Source organism: Harpegnathos saltator, unplaced genomic scaffold, assembly GCF_003227715.2.
Source record: "Harpegnathos saltator strain DR-91 unplaced genomic scaffold, Hsal_v8.6 scaffold208, whole genome shotgun sequence".
In the NCBI taxonomy this organism is placed as follows: Eukaryota; Metazoa; Arthropoda; class Insecta; order Hymenoptera; family Formicidae; genus Harpegnathos; species Harpegnathos saltator.
In genome coordinates, this window is record NW_020229993.1 from 97,688 (window position 1) to 114,014 (window position 16,327).

General features: G+C 48.8%; 1 protein-coding gene across 8 annotated transcripts in view; it reads right to left on the reverse strand.

The window, feature by feature from the left end:
- Positions 1-16,327, reverse strand: part of LOC105192226 (dystrophin) — a 588,349-nt gene that overhangs the window by 66,122 nt on the left and 505,900 nt on the right. For 7 of the 8 annotated variants that reach the window (XM_025298139.1, XM_025298137.1, XM_025298140.1 and 4 more), the window contains one exon: positions 13,703-13,869. In XM_025298139.1, coding sequence (XP_025153924.1) covers positions 13,703-13,869 — 167 coding nt within the window. The remainder of the gene's footprint in view (positions 1-13,702; positions 13,870-16,327) is intronic. The other variant, XM_025298135.1, reaches the window with a different exon arrangement.

Sequence of the window (16,327 nt, forward strand, 5' to 3'; positions counted from 1 at the left end):
TAAGAAAGAATTAAGGATTCAAATCTCTCGGTTTTGTGCTTAACGGGTCTATATTTGATGTTTTTGTATTTTGGGCATATGAGTTTTGGGTTAATAGGTTTCTGCTTCAAGATCGATAAATCTCGAGGTGTCTGTTGATTGGTTTTATAGTTTCAATCCGCTGAATACGCTATTAGATAGAAATAAGTGTCGAGTAATGAGTATTTCACAAGTTTCTCGCGTTTAACGATAATTTTTCCTCTTTTGGGGCTAATAATCCGAGAAAAAAAATTTTTTTTTAATTCTGACAAGACAGATCTCTTCGGAATTTATTCAGGATCAATCTCATCCATTGGTACCGATGATCGGTTGGAAATTCAGGTCTCTAGAGAATTTTGAATAAAAAAATGTCATCTGGCCCCACTGTGCGGCGGCGCGATCGCAATTTGTAAACTTCTTTCCTTCTGTGCAACGTTGTGCAGGATCCACTTTGTGGACCGGTCGGATTGTTTGTATACGATGAACGGAGCATTCGCACGAGGCCGTTTTACCTTGGTTACAGCGATTTCTTCACCGACACTCTGATCGAGGTGCCATATGAAGGGATACGATGATCTCGACGGCCGCATTCAACGGAGATTCCCAGCTTTATTATTGCACGGACACAAATTATCGGCAGTTTCCAGTCCCGATTCCTCTCGATACGCGTGTCCGATTACCGATATACGCGGACCGTATATCGCGTTCAAAACGCTGCATTTTAAAATACAATCAGAATCTATCGAGCAGTCGCGCGTATCGCGCACGCCGATACTCACTTCTTGTTGAAAAACCGAGAGAAAGAGAGAGAGAGAGAGAGAGAGAGAGAGAGAGAGAGAGAGAGAGAGAGAGAGAGAGAGGGGGGGGGGGAGGAGACAACACGAAATCCCGCGGCTGAAAAATAAACAGAATTTCGGCGGTAATTCGCTTTCGCACGCTTTCGAATCTCACTGAAAAAACATGGAGCAATCACGCCGACACGCATTTAAACGCGACGGCGCCGCCGCTGATAAGCGAACACAATGCGCCCGCGCGCGTCTCGATCCTCTCTCTCCGAGGTAGACGTCAGCCTCGTAATTTGATCCTTGTTATAAAGCCGTAATTCGATTTTTGCCATAAAGGGCGGCGCGCGCTCGTGTAATATTTGGGATAGAATCGTTTAGCGCGCCACGGCGACGAGGTCTTGTTCACGAACCTCACGGGGCCACCTCCCCCTCCCCGCGCAGCCGCCGCGCTCTCGCATGTCAACTCTGACACGTCCTGTTCAATTACTAGCCACATAAACATAATGTAAATTTAGCCCGGCACTATGTATAGAACACAATGCCGATATATAGCTCATGTTTAATGCAAGAGTCGGAGAGCCGGCAACGTTACAATGCGATATTGCAGCATCCACGAAGCCGCCGTTGATGCGGTTTCCGCCTGGATTTTCGAGCGACCGGCGAGAACCGACCGCGTCGATCGACCGCGTCAACGCGTTCCGCTCTTTTTTCTCTCGTTCTCAAATCTCCGATCGATTCCCTCGAAGAGAGAGTGGGGCGAAAGCCTCGCGAGCCTTTAAACCCGCTGAATTTAACACGCGTTCAGAGATGCTTTTATCGCACCGCTTGTATACACGTGTTTGAATTTTCCACGGCGACTTCCCCCGGAGAATACCGGTGGCGAAGGCTTTTTCGAGAATTTTCATCGAGCAAATTGGAAAATTCGTGTTTCGTTTATCGTCGCGTTTGTACGCGCGCGCGCGCGCGAGAGAGAGAGAGAGAGAGAGAGAGAGAAAGGGGGGAGCGCCGAACATGCTCGATCGGTTCCGCGAAGCCCATTAATTTTCCGCTTTCCTTTCGCTGCCAGACACGCGGATTCGATTTCATTTATACAGATGATTAATTGATCAACTGAGTGACATGTCGGGGGTTGATGTTGTTGTTGTTGTTGCTTGTGAACGAAGCGTCGTGTGAAGCGGAATGAAAGACGTGTTTTTAATGATACTTGTAATTTAATCCTAATCTGAAGGCACGCGATACGACAAATTTGACAAACTCGCTGCGCGCTAATCTCTCGCGGTAAGGTGAAACGTCAGGGGAATTCGTCATCGGTGCAACGTCGACATCAATCAAGAATCCAGTTTTTATGAAACCGATGGTTCGAAAAGTCATCGTCATGGCTTTGTTTACCGACTTGTGAATCTGAGAACCTGCTGGTGAACGGACGTGCACGTGACGGGTGTACACATACCCTGTACAGCATGTTTATAAAAAAGAATTCAGGATTTTTAATGCAAATAGTCAACTCACGTAAAATGAAGTCTTAATAAACGAAAAATTAATATTGCCGAAATTATGGACAATCATTTAGTTTCGTTAAAGCAAGTGACTTATTTGACCCTTTGAGGCATAGTGGTAAGTATACTTACCACCTATTTTATTCTCATATTTTCATGAAACATTTCATATTTGAGGGATTCTTGTTGGGTTTTCTGCGTCTTTTAGCTTTTTATATGATATGGGAACATATATGAAAGGTTGAAAAATGTTTTGCATAAGTTGTCCATTTATTATAAATAAACAAAGTGTGAAAAATACACATTTTTACAAAAAAAAAAATCATTTTCCACTATGAGTGAAATTTTTGCTCAAAATCAAGATTTGGGGATTTTTTGGGTCGTTGATTACGAATCTGAAGTCTAAATTCCAAAATTAATTTTTCAAAATGGCGGATTTAAGATGGCGGATCATAGAATGTACATAAAATTAGCTGAAATTGTACTTTGGTTAGCTTTCAAGATCGCTGATTACGAATCACCGAAATTATCGCGATTTTTCATATTTGCGGCCACCATCTTGAATCTTGAAAATCTGACAACGGATTCGTCATCAGCGACCCCCAGAAACCCCGGTATATAAATTTTCATGTGATTCGGATTTTCTGAAAAATACGTGCCTCAAAGGGTTAAGCAAGACCCAAGTCTTTTTTCCCCCATTTTGTGAATACTATCCGCCCTTAAAACCCTGAACTTTTTTTTTAAACACCCTGTATATTAAACACCCTATGTATATTAAAATTAAATTAAATTAAATTATATATTTTTCTTTAACACCCTGTATACCGATTTTTAAATCGAACGTCCAGTATTCGCGTGATTGAAAATCGAAACAAGAACGTCCAGTGGTGGGATGATACATGCACCGATATCGGTGCTTTTAGTCTCCTTCACGATGCGCGATATCGCGCGCTGCGACACAAGCAGTAACCGTAACCGCAAGAGGGAAAATTCTTACGGTGCAGCGAGCCGATCCGAAATCGATTCGTTCGGCGGCCGTTGCCGCTGACGGAATAGAACAGAGCGCGTCTCGGCCGATTATCAGCGGTGCAGATCGAGATGCGGTTTATTATGTCTGTCAGTTTATTCGCAGTGGATCACGGAAAGAGCCCGCGAACGTCGCGTTGCGCCCCGCCGCGTTCTGTCGGCGTCGCGCCGCGCCGAACCGAGCCGGGTGCGTTGAACTTGAAACGCGAGCCGCGTATATTTGGACGTCGCGTCGCGTCGCGTCGCGTCGCGCCGCCGCGAGTTTCGAATTTAACGCGTCGTTGAACTTGAGGACAGAACGGAACGAAGGACGGAATGAGCATCGCTCGTAAGCGGCCGCTTCCGCTCGTACTTTTAATTCGAATTACTTCGAGCTTTCCCAGCGCGGCGACGACAAGCGCGTGTAATAAGGTGACGATTAGCTATGCAAATTCGCTTGGCCTCTCTCTCTCTCTCTCTCTCTCTCTCTCTCTCTCTCTCTCTCTCTCTCTCTCTCCCCCCCTCCCTCTCTCGCTCCACTCACGATGTATGGTGAGCGTGTCAGTGTCGATCGAGATTGATAAACGATAGGTGATACGCGAAGATGACGCGGAGCATGAATTAGCATTAAGTAGATACGATAAATTGACATACGTGCGCATCGCACTAGCGATGAAGCTATTAGCAGCGATTGATAAATTATAGAGCGCCGTAGAGATCGCTCTCGTGAATCATCCGATATCGCGTCGGATAGGCTCCAAGGAGAGCATTTCTTGTTTTTCTTTGCCATCGATCCCCCGAGGTCGCGAACGACGAGGAGTTGCCGAGACGATCGGACGACGATTAAATCATTAATATGTCGATGTATGCGCACTGAGAGCGTGGTGGAGTTAACTCTTACTGTGAAACACAAACACACACACACATACACACAGACAGAGAACGAGCTAGTCGTTAACGACAGCAATAGCGCAGGCCTATCATTTCCTCCGGGTATAGGCACACACGCGACTTCTGCGGCACCGCAGTTTGCCGGCTACAAATTTGCTCCGTAATTAACTAATTAGCGGAGCGCCGCTAATTGACTGATTAAGTGGCCGCTCGTCGGGAACCGGATTGATACCGGTGCAAGCGACCGCGGTGCATTAACGTCGCCGGAAGTGCTCTATCGTTTCGCTCCGGAAAATGTACATATATGCGGTGCGTATACTCCCCCTCCCGCTCTCTATACGCGTAGTAAACCGGCGTACACGTCGCCGTGTAACGCGGCTGATTAGCAATTACCGGCTCGAAAACGAGTTCCCGTCGATACCGCGCGACGAGACGGCGATAATCGCCGGCGGATCCGGTTCAGTTTTTCTCGATGCGCGATTCCGCGCGCGTCGATCCTTCTAACGGAGAGCCCGGGGAGAGGGGGAGAAGGTGCGCGCGCGGACGCGACGAATATATTATTTATTATTTCCCGCGCGCTTTCTCCTTCTTCTCTCCCTTTCCTCTTCTTGCCTCCTCCACTTCCGCGAACCGTTCACCTTACCCTTGATCTAGAGAATGAGAGATCCGAGCAAGCCTGAGCCTGAGTGATGCGATTCTGTAACTCGTTATCGGAGTTAACGACACTTTCGTTATCGTTGCGCAGCCTTTGTATACCGTAGAAAAGCTGCGCAACGATAACGAAAGTGTCGTTAAGTCCAATAACGAGTTGCAGAATCGCGCCACAGATAGTACGCTGGCGCTTCGTTAGCGAGGTTTCTCTTTTCCATAACGGCTAACAGACCGATTTCTCTTTCTTCCGCTCTCATCCAGCCTATTCATTTTCTTAATTCCACGATTTCCCGTACCATTTCCCGACACCGCCTCTTCGATGGATAATCGGCCGGCCGGCTCGCTCACTTCACTTTTAGCGAGCAACGGGGGGGGGGAAGCGGGGGGAGGGGATACAGCGATATTTCGAAACGTGCGAGACGGAATAATCCGGCAGATAATCCGACTGCGCGATTATAATTCGAAAGATGGTGTTTGAGTTTCCAGCTGGCCCGGATACGTGTGCGCATTCATTCATTCATTTGACCCAGCCAAGGGGGTGTAGGCGATTGGGGTAAGTGTGCCTACGTGCCTTGCGGACACGCGACGCGTGTGCGTGTGGCGTGTATGTATGTGTACGTGCGCTCGCTCGTGTGTGTATGTGTGTGTGTGTGTGTGTGTATACACAACCACCGCCGCCGGCTATATTCTCTGATTGGGCCCGGCCGGCCGGGCTTCCTCTTACCTTGCTTCCTGCTTTGCATACCTAACTACTATAGGAGGAGAATTTCTCGATAGGACGACTCGGATTGCTCGATTCGGCTTAATTTCGAGAGCTGAAAGCGGGATATCTCGCGACTGCGAGCGTCCGACCAGCGCCGGCCTGTTACCACTGCGCGCGCCTCTCGCGCGCTGACCCGGGACTCGCCCGCTCGAGGATACGCGAGCTCCATTCCTCCCTTCATTTTTCACTCACGGCACCTCTCTCCGTCGGCTATCGCGCGAGACGATCGCGGAAATACCGCGCGCCTCAGCAGCAGCAGCGGCCGGCGGGCGGCCTGAGGGAAATCCGGAAGCGCCGGAAGCGCGAGCGCCGCGCGATGCGTCGTCACGTCGCACCTTGTAACGTGGTCGTGAAATTGCAGGATGCAATTTTCCGACCCGTTAAGATCGGCCAGACTCGGCAGGTACAGTTTATTACGCTAAATATCCCCCCCCCCGCCCCCGCTCCCGCGCTACTCACCGGCTCTCATTTTTGAGAGACGCAGCGCGAACGCTGCGCCGTGATGAATTGCCGTCGCAAATTATTTGCGCAAAACAGCTCCCAGCCGAGCCCTTTATCCGGGACGGGACGAGAGCGGCGCTTTTTGCGCCGCCTCGTTCTTGAGATTAAAAGTTCGCCCGCTCGTAATAAATGATGCGCGTCTATCAAACTCAGGGAAACACTTTTTAATATATGTCGATATTTGTTCTGCCGTCGGCGGTTGAGAAATTCCAGCGACAGAACTCATAATGTTAAGTTTTTCATTTATCCGGCTGCGGGGCAACGCGCACGCGGCACGAAGGTTCGCAAGAAACGTTACGCTCGCGTCCTCGCTGCGAAATGAATTCTCCGCGGGAATTCGTCCGAAAGCTCCACAGACCGCTCCCGTCAACAACAACAAATTCGACTTCACGACGAGTAGCTGTTTCCATTTAATTAAAAGCAGCCTGAGGATAATACGTCGACCGCACGGCCAAGATCAGCGCGGGCTCTGTGAGAAAATCCGGCGAACAGCGGCCATATCTCGATTGTGTCGCATATCACGCGCAATCGACGCGCACAGAGCGTAGTCACGTGAGAGCTGACATTGTCGAGCGGAATCGGAAACTCCGACGAGTTGTTATCGCCGAGCCGGTCCGCACGGCCAAGCATCGATCGGTCGGTCGCACGGGCGACTCCGCAATTAGAGGGAAGGCGGAATTATCCGCGAGGAGCGCGTTTCGCTCCCTCCGACTCTCGTTTGCATCGCCGACCGCGATTTCGGTCGCTCTCGCTCGGGGTCGGATAGAAAGTCAAATTAATATAAGGCCGCACCGCGCCGCACCGCGCCGCGCCGCACCGCGCCGCGCCGCGCCGCGCGGATTCCGGGCGATATCGGTGACCAAAAAGAAGGTGCCGGCCGTAATTACCGGATAGTCGATAATTAAAGCGCGACGACGAAGGGCGGAATGGGATCGGGGGACCGGAGGATGGACGAGGTGTGGGGGCGAGGTGCGAGCGGAGAGAACGTGGAATTTAAAAGTTAAATTGTGTTTCGCTCATGAATTATGGATCCGTGACGCGGGCTCCTCTGATTGCGCGGAAACTTTGATCTTCCGGCTACATCGTATCGGCCACACGACCGTTAACTCGATGCACTTTTAATCGACAGATGCGGCTCGTGCCAAACTTTTAGCGACTTTTGACGCCTCCTCCGGCGACGGCTCCGGCCGGCCGCCCGAGGTCGGCGCGAGGTCCACGGCTCGCTTCACGGGAGCCGATAAACGCGCGTCAATGATTAACGTCGCTCGCCGACGTGGAAGCACCGCGAACGAAGCACGACGGCTTCGACGGCTATGACGACGAGACGAGACAGGATTCTCGTGTCGCTCGGAAGAGCTTACTTTACCCAAATACGACGGTTTTATCGACGCGGCTTGCGCGATCGGGCGCGGGAGAGCGGGGCGGGGGAGGGGGGCGGGGGGAGAACCGGTTGGCTGTTGCGACTCTCGTTGCTTAACGAGAAGAACTAAATAGATTGATGAATATGCATCTTGCAATTAAGCTTCGCCTGGAGGCGATCGGCGGGTCTCTCGACGGTCGTGCTCGTAATTTGCAATACGGATGAATTTCTTCGGATTTGTAAAATTAGGCTCTCTCATAAAAAGCAATCGGCGGACGAGCTGCAGCTGCAGTATCGCGTGACGCTGCGATTCGATTTACGTAAGTGCACGTAAGAAATATAAATCTTGATTTTATGGAAAAGAGAGAGAGAGAGAGAGAGAGAGAGAGAGAGGGAGAGATGAGCGGTTAAACTGGTTACGATAAATTCCCAGCTGTCCAGTGCCGTGGATGAAATTAAGCGAGACTTCATTAAAATTAGATCGAGGCGATCTACCGAGTGGTCGAACGAAATAGGACGAGGATCTCGGGCTCCTTGAGAAACCGAGAGCTTTCCGCGAGAGCTCCGTGGAAACATACAAACGGATATTTTGCGAAAGTTTATGTACGGTAGATAGAGGGATGACTGAGGGTTGGAATCTCGCTTGACGGATCGCGAAGAAAGAGCGAACATCCCGAGAAGCGAAAGCCGCGCGCGCACGCTTATGAACGACGGGAGAAGTCGAATTATATTAAAGCGGATTCTCCGTTCTCGGCGCTGCCTCGGCAGGCAGGACGTTATTTTAAGACTCGTTAAAAAGAACTTACAACTTCCTCCGTCGAACTCGTTGAATCTTTCTCTCGGGTTAAGCGAGCGCGCGGCCGATCTTTCGTACGTGAAATAATGCAATTCAACGCGCTCGATTCACATTCCGAGCCGCGAGAGACGGACGTCGTCCTCGAGTTTCAACGTTTAATTGATAATTTTAATTTCGGCGGTTGTATCTCGAATTAAAAAAAAAAAAAAGAAAAAAAGACGAGAAGGGAAAAAACAAAGAGCTTCCCTCGAACGGACTCTGCGATAGGGCGCAATTTTTTCCATCGTCGACGACAACGATACGACTGGCCGATGACGTTCGCGTCGCAATTTTCGCCGACATTCGTCGTCACATGCACGCGTCACACACACACACACACACACACACGGCGGAAAAGATATCCCACGGCGGACAAATTGATGGTTATTAACGTCGCATAAAGTCAATTAATATCTCACAATTTGTATTACCAGGCCGGTGTGTCACTTAGTCTCGGCCATTACGGTTTAATTACATCACACCCGACGTTTACCTCGTGTATCCGATAAAACTTTTTAATTGGTACCTCTCCCGCGCGTTTATCCCGAATCAAGGTTATCAATTATCCGTCGTCATCGTTTTATTGCGAGCCGGCGGACGGTTTTTCCGGCGATAACCAGCTCTCTGCGAAGCGCGAGGTGAGAACGTCGAGACCGCGCGACCGAGGATCGTGCGCGAGGATCAAGCGGCGAGGATCGTGTCGTCACATTATCCCGCGTTATCGATGTACACGAGCTGCTTGCCTCGAAGCTATGCGATCAGAGTGCCGTCATGTATGCGTGTGTAACGTGGACGATATTGCGTACACGCATCGTGAATTCCATCCGAGTGGCATGCGTGCGCGTCGCGTTCGCGCTCCGAGAATCATCCTGCGCCGCCGGAATCTCGCCTCGTTCGACGATGTTTCGCGCACTGACACAGCGGAATGCGGCTTTACTCGTGAAAAAGTCCAGGTGATCTCGAGAAAGCGATCGTCGTCGCCGCGTCGTCGTTACAGAGTGTCGTCGGTGATTGCCCCGTCGGTTATGCTCGCGCATCATTTTTTCACTCGATCGCGCAGCTTTGGTCTTACTAGCCGAGTCCGAGGGATTTTACACAATCCAGTCGAGAGATCGAAAAATTCTGTTAATCCATAGACGTCGTATACATGTACAAAGTGTTAAAAAAAAAAGATTCAGGATTTTAAGGATGAACAGTACTCGCAAAATGGAGGAAAAGACTTCTGATGGGTCGACAGATTAATATTGTTATGAAGTTATGGACGATTATTTATTTTAATTAAAACGTATGACTTGTTCGCTTCCGGCGTTTTTGCGTCCTTCGGTGTAACTTGTCCATGTCATTTATCGGTGAAGAGTGTCTATGTTTTAGGAATCCCTAAAAAATCTCTTCGCTCTTGAACTTGCACTCAACGCTCGGCAACATTTAAATAGGTCCTTCAGTGAAAGATGGATTGAACGATGGGTTGAGGTGGGCCAGTCTCATGGTCCCCTCTCGCTCTCCTGATTTAAATCCGCTGAACTCTTTTTATGGGGATTTCTTGAGAGCATGAGGCACTCTTCACCGATAACTGACATATAGACGAGTTATAATACATCAGAGAATATAAAATGTCTGTCAAATGGTCGGAATAAAGTCGGGAACTTTATGTAAGAGTTTGCAATTCTATGGTGCGAAGCGTGTGTAGAAATAACAGGAGGACATGTAGGAAATCTTTTGTGAACATCGCAAGCACCAGCAGCGAGCATGTTACTTACTTTAATTAAAATAAATAACTGTTCATAACTCCCACAATATAAATTTTTCGACCCATGTTTATAAATTTTTTCTGTCATTTTGTCAGTACTATCCTCCCTTAAAAAAAAAGAAAGTCTCGAGCCCTCTTTTTAAACACCCTGAATATATATTATATATAATACATGGTTGTTAAGTAAAATATATTCAAAAAGGATGGCCTGCAGGCATTCGATCTTCGTCTAATTTCATTCCTATTGTTCAACGAGACAACACAAATAATTTTGATGAACGGCAATTTTTCAGAATCAAGTTTTCTCATGTCGAGATGTCTCATCTCTCATCTCAAAAGAAGCTTTCGAACCGTTTGAAACCGTACGTACAAGTTGACAATTTAATCCTTCACATTCTAACCTATAATTCAATCCTGGAAAAACACGAGAAACAAGAGAAGAATATCTGGAATATATAAATATTATTTAGCAGCCGCCGAGTGAGGGCGGCGTCTTCTGCGCGAGTGGCAGGCAAATCGTAAAACCGCTCATGAGACCGAAGGTGCGACGCCCTGAAGGGGCAGCGAGGAGGAGGAAGGACGGGGAGAGAAGGCGAAGAAAAGAAAGGAGAGGAAAACCAGAGACGGAGGAGAGCCGAGGCGCGGAGGCGGCCAACGGGGTAACGGGGTAACGGGGTAACGGGGGGAGAGAGTCGACGCGATTCTCCACCCACGAAAGGATGCATTAAACCTCGACGACAAGGACGTGCATATAAGCGACGCGGCGAGCGCTCGCGCTCGCGCCCGCTGCTCGTGAAAGCGCGATTTACCTCTGCGGAGCGGAGCGGAGCGGCGCCGATCGACGGCACCTGGGCACCTGAATGAGAGAGCGACGAATAGAATGCGATTATCGGTGCATCGCGAATATACCGCTGGCACACTGTCGGCCCGATAATAAATTCTCGACCTCCTCGGACGAGGGCGGCGGGAAAGAGATCCCTCCGTCGTCTTCGCCCGACGATGCTTGTAAACGGTTCGCCCGAGCAGCCGTCGGCTGGCTGCTCGAAAGCGCGCGGTTCTCCTTTCACTCAAGGATGTACGTACACCGAAAGAGGTGCTGCTGCTGCTGCTGGCAATGGCGACGGCGAGGCTGCGGATGGTGGTGGCTTTGGAGATTTGCATTAAACTTCGGCGGTGTGCATTCTTTGACAAACTGCCTCGGCGAATCTCTCGGAAACTCGCTGAATTGTCCGTTCGAGCCGCCGTCTTCGTTCCCCCCGCCGCGACTTTTCCCGCGGAATTTTCAACGTTAATTGTCCCCGCTCGCTAATCACGCGACTAATGAAAATGTCGAAAAAGCGCGGTCTGCCGAAATTCGGACGAAGGATGAGGATTCGGGATTCTCCTGCTCGATTGGAAATCCGCTTGCCGGCGTAAGGGTTCTTACTTCTATTCTTTATCTATCTCTCTCTCCTCTCTCTCTCTCTCTCTCTCTCTCCTTGCTCCTTCCTTCCTCTTTACTTTCGACCGCTCACGACCGCGGGGATTATCGATGCCCCGATATTTGATTGAGCGCCAAGTCGGAAGCAAGTTCGGCCGTTCCCCGCGGCGCGCACGGCCGCTCCTTTTGCGAGCGGCCGAGCGCGCACAAGCGCGAGCTATCGTTCGTTCCGCGCGGTATCACAGGCGATGTACTTTCCTAATTCCGCCGGATAGCGGTGTGTGTTATGGCCGCTCCAGCGGGCACAATCGGCGCGCGCACGATACAGAGTTGAGCCCCCCCCCGATTAAACGGACGTTCAGGAAATGAGCGCCATTTCCGATATCGAAAAGGACGTGCGCTCGAGATTTCGGTGGCGTCAGACGCGGCACGAGCGCCGATTGGTCAGGCTCGCATCTAGGGATCTCGCCTTTACTACGAGGCAGCTCGTTTCCGAACGTCTTTTCTCGGTGCTCACCAATAAACGGCCCGCGCTTACCGGCCCCGGGGCGCAAAGTCGTTCCGACAAATGGAACCTCTCATAGAGAAAATTGCAATGGCAATCATAAAGCGATACGACGACGGAAAAATCGAGCCTCGCTGAACGCTGTCCTCGCGCACGCGCGCGCGCGCGTTGACCTCTTGTAAAAGTCGCGTCGGAACCAGACATTCCGTTGTTCCCGCGATTACCAGCGCGCGCGTCGCGCCAGATCGATCGTCAGGGCTTTTCTCTCTCTTTCTCTCTCTCTCTCTCTCTCTCTCTTGTACTTGTATTCCTAATGAAACCTAAGGGGTTGTTTCCCCAGGGTATGAATAAACTCTCCATCTATCTATTTCTCTTTATTCGCCGTTCGATCGTGTGAAGATTTTTATTCGCCAGTTCGATCGTGTGAAAATCTTCTCGCAGAGAACCGACGAGGAAAGATACGGGCGAGAAAAGAAGTCACCGTCGCATGAGCGCGGAGAATTAGATAAATTTTCCTTCCATCTGTCGCAGTTGCCGGTGTCGCGTACTGTTCTCTCTTGAAAATTGAATTTTTCCTCGTAAGAAAGCGCTCACGGGAGCGCTTCATTGAAGTCGCCGTTGTGCCCACGGCACAACTTTTGACAGCGTTTGAATATTATATGGAGCTATCCGTCCCCGCGATCTATCGCGATATACCGCTGCATATAACGCCGAGGATATAAATCAAAGTTTTCGCATTCGCTCGTCGCGCGCTGCGCGGGGGAAACTTTAAGTTTCGCGCTTAATTTAAGTTTGCGTATTACGCCCGGTAACAAAATATCAATTAATTCTTGCGAAACTCGTTGCCCGTCCGCAAACATCATCTCTCTTATCTGCCCATCGAGATGTGTCATAAATCACGGGTTCCGCATTTTTAAGCAACTTCTCGTACCCTCGTGCACAATCTCGCTGAACATACATTAGTAGGAGGAGGAAGAAGAGAGAGAGAGAGAGAGAGAGAGAGAGAGAGAGAGAGAGAAAGAAAATCACTTGCCCGCCTGTAATTATTTGCTAATCATTATGCTTGGCGAAAATAACGCGCAGCGCGGCAACGACCGTCAATTAATCTTCTCGGCTCGATCGACGATTTATCTTGATCCCGAATTATTATTTCGCGCACGCGGCTGTGAGTGAATAACGCGCGTGATCGGTAATTACATAACTCGGCCGGCGTAATTCCCAAAAGCCCGTGCGCAATTATTCGCGCAGTTTTGCGCGCGCTTTTGCTGCACGTGCGAGAGCTCGCCTCAGCGCGCGCCCGTGCGAAAAATAATCTCGCTCGCTCCCGCTCGTTCTTCCGCAGGTTCGGACCTCCCGACGAATATCGCACGTTTGGTCGGATGGAACAAAATTATCCGCTGAAATATGGATGATTTCGGAATCCCGTTGAAAGTTATCAGAATTCGGGTCTCGATTGTCAAGGATTTTTCCTCAACTCAAACGGGATTCTTCAAATTTTTTTCAATCGGAATCTTTGAGAATCGTCGTTCATATTTCACCGAATATTTCATTTCGGCTCGTCCAGCTAAAGATTTTTCTCCGTTGCTTCAGTAAGTAACTTCTCGGTGTACCTCGAAAGCCAATCCGGGATTTATTCGTAATGCAAAAGATTGCTATTCATATCAGAGAATACACTCGCGGGATAAGCGGCTTTCTGTGTAAGTAAGAGTGGAGTAAGGTACTCACGTTAGCGGTGTCGTCGAGTTTCCGCTTCCACGCATCGCTGCGTTCGATTAAAGCGTTCCACTGCTCCGAAAGTTTGTTCACTTCGCGGCGAATGCTCCGTGTCAATTCGCGCGCCTGCTCCTCGGCGCTCCTGTATCCCCTGGAATCGCCGTCCAATTCTCTGCCTGCTGGAAAAACGGAGGGCAGAAGAACAAAAGGAAGTAAGTAGTGGGTAAACTGTTAAACGCTTCCCGTGGTGAATCGCCCAAGTTTCGGTTGTGGTTTCATCGCGAGTCCACCATATCCCCGTGTACACCTGGCGAGGCCAGACGCCGCGCCGGAGCAGCTTTTATACGGCTTTCGACGTTCGACGTTCGACGTTCGAAAAGCGGAAAAAGAAACTTGGCCGAATATTACTTCAGCAATCGAATCGCATCTGTACACGGGAAATGGATTGCCCACGGAAACTTTTCTATAGATTTTCAAAATTATATGAAACAATATTTCTTTGCTACTGTGTAATATCGCACTAGGAAAAATGTATTGTTACGTGAACCAAAATTTTGTCGTAACAACAAAATAATTTGGTTAAAATATGCCCGACAAAATTGTTTAGTTCCTGTAAACAAATATCTTGTTTGATTACGTTGTTTGTTCGTATAACGTAATACTTTTGTTACGGCAACTAGAAAGCTTCAACTATATGAATTTTGTTGAAAATACTATAATTTTTTCTTAATATATAAAATTTAAATTTTAGTGCACAGAGAGACAAAATAATATCCATTGGGCATTATTTTAGTTTATGTAAAATAATATTTCGTTATTATGTAATTTTTATGGATAAAACAATTAAAATGCTTAATTTTTATATATGAAGTCTAAGAACAAAATCATTTGGTCCAGAGAACAAAGCAGAAAAATATATTTAGTTGAGACAATTAAATATTTTGTTATATAAAACAAGATATTTGGTTGCTATTAAAAAATGCCTCAACTGAACAGTTTTGTTAGAGATACTAAATTGTTTTCCCTAGTGCGATCTTGATCGAAGAACTTTCACACAATCCCTTCATTCATTTCCTTTCCACGATATTTAATTGATTTTAATTAATTTTCTAGATTTCATCAAATCCTGCCTCTGGCAGGAGAAGAGCAATATGTCTCAGAGGATATAAAAATCCAAGATATCTCTGTTATTATCGAGTTAAAACCGACGAGTTTGATTCCATTTTCCGCGAGATTGCATTTAGCAGAAACAAATTATTCAGCAAGCAAGCAATCGCCGTCGTTGTAGAAGTAATCTTCCGTCAACATTTCGGCAGCATTTGTACGCGCAGACGACCGTGTCAATTTATCGGCGGAAGTAATAAAATCGAGCCGAACTTTCCGACTGATCCCATATTGAGTTGCACAGAGGATAAAAAGTGACGTACGCATCGAAAATCACGTCGCGTAGAGAGAGAGAGAGAGAGAGAAAGAGAGAGAGAGAGAGAGAGAGAGAGAGAGAGAGAGAGAGAGAGAGAGAGAGAGACGCCTGGCCTCGTGAGAGCAAAGTATGTCGTAGTGCGACGAGTTGCGACTAGGAAAACCTCCTTTCCCGATCCTCGGTCCCGCCGATCGATATATAAATTCACGATCGAGCGGTTAAATGCACGAGCGCGGGATGAATCGCGGCGAGGAGCAGCTGGCAAACGTGAACGTAAATCAACATAACACGCGGTAGATAGGGAGCCAACGACCGGGCGCAGCAACCCACTACGGCATCGCTCCGTTATCAATGCTAAACATGCGCATAAAAACTGTCCCGCATGATACGATGCGTGATTCATAGGACAATTAATTCCCGGCCGATAGGCCCTCGGACATTCCCGTCGCGTTTCTACGCTTCGTTACACGCCGCTTTGGCGTCGCCGGACGGCGTTTACGTCTCTTTCTCCTCACTCACTCACTCACTCACTCTCTCTCTCTCTCTCTCTCTCTCTCTCTCTCTCTCTCTCTCTCTCTCTTTCTCTTTCTCTCTATCTATCTCCCTTACGCGGCGGCGAAAACTAAAAAGGATTCTTTGCGACTCGGGGGGCGCTGGTAATCCGGCGCGCCACCTCGGCATTTTTACGGGTTTCCGGGGCGAGATACGCTCGGCAGTAAATCCCTCCGATAAAGGCGGACCGATGATATTAAAAGATGGGAGAGGGACGATTCGCTTTTCAAGCGGAACATCGTCCGCGACCGCGATTATTTTCCGCGTCACGTTGGCCGATCAATCTGGGAAAACGGCTAACGGATAACGATCTCGCGGAAAAAGCGAGACGCGCGCGCGCGCGCCGCTCGCTGCGCGTGAGCGGAGGAACGAATGCGCGCGGCGTCGGTCCGTTGCCGATAACCGTACGTGTTATCTGCGCGACGCGTATCCGGTAATTAGTAGTCGTCTCTTCTCGGAACTTCAGAAGGTTCGGAAGGGCAAGAAGTCATTGTGCAATCGTAACTTTTACTCCCATCGTAATACGCGGTTGACAAGAGAGAGCTGAAGGAAGAAGCTTTCCTTCCTCGGATTTATTTTAATCGCGTATCGATATTCTAGAACATTGTTCCTGCTTAAATCGCGTGCAATATGTCTACGCCCGAAAAATTTCCGATTCAAAGACA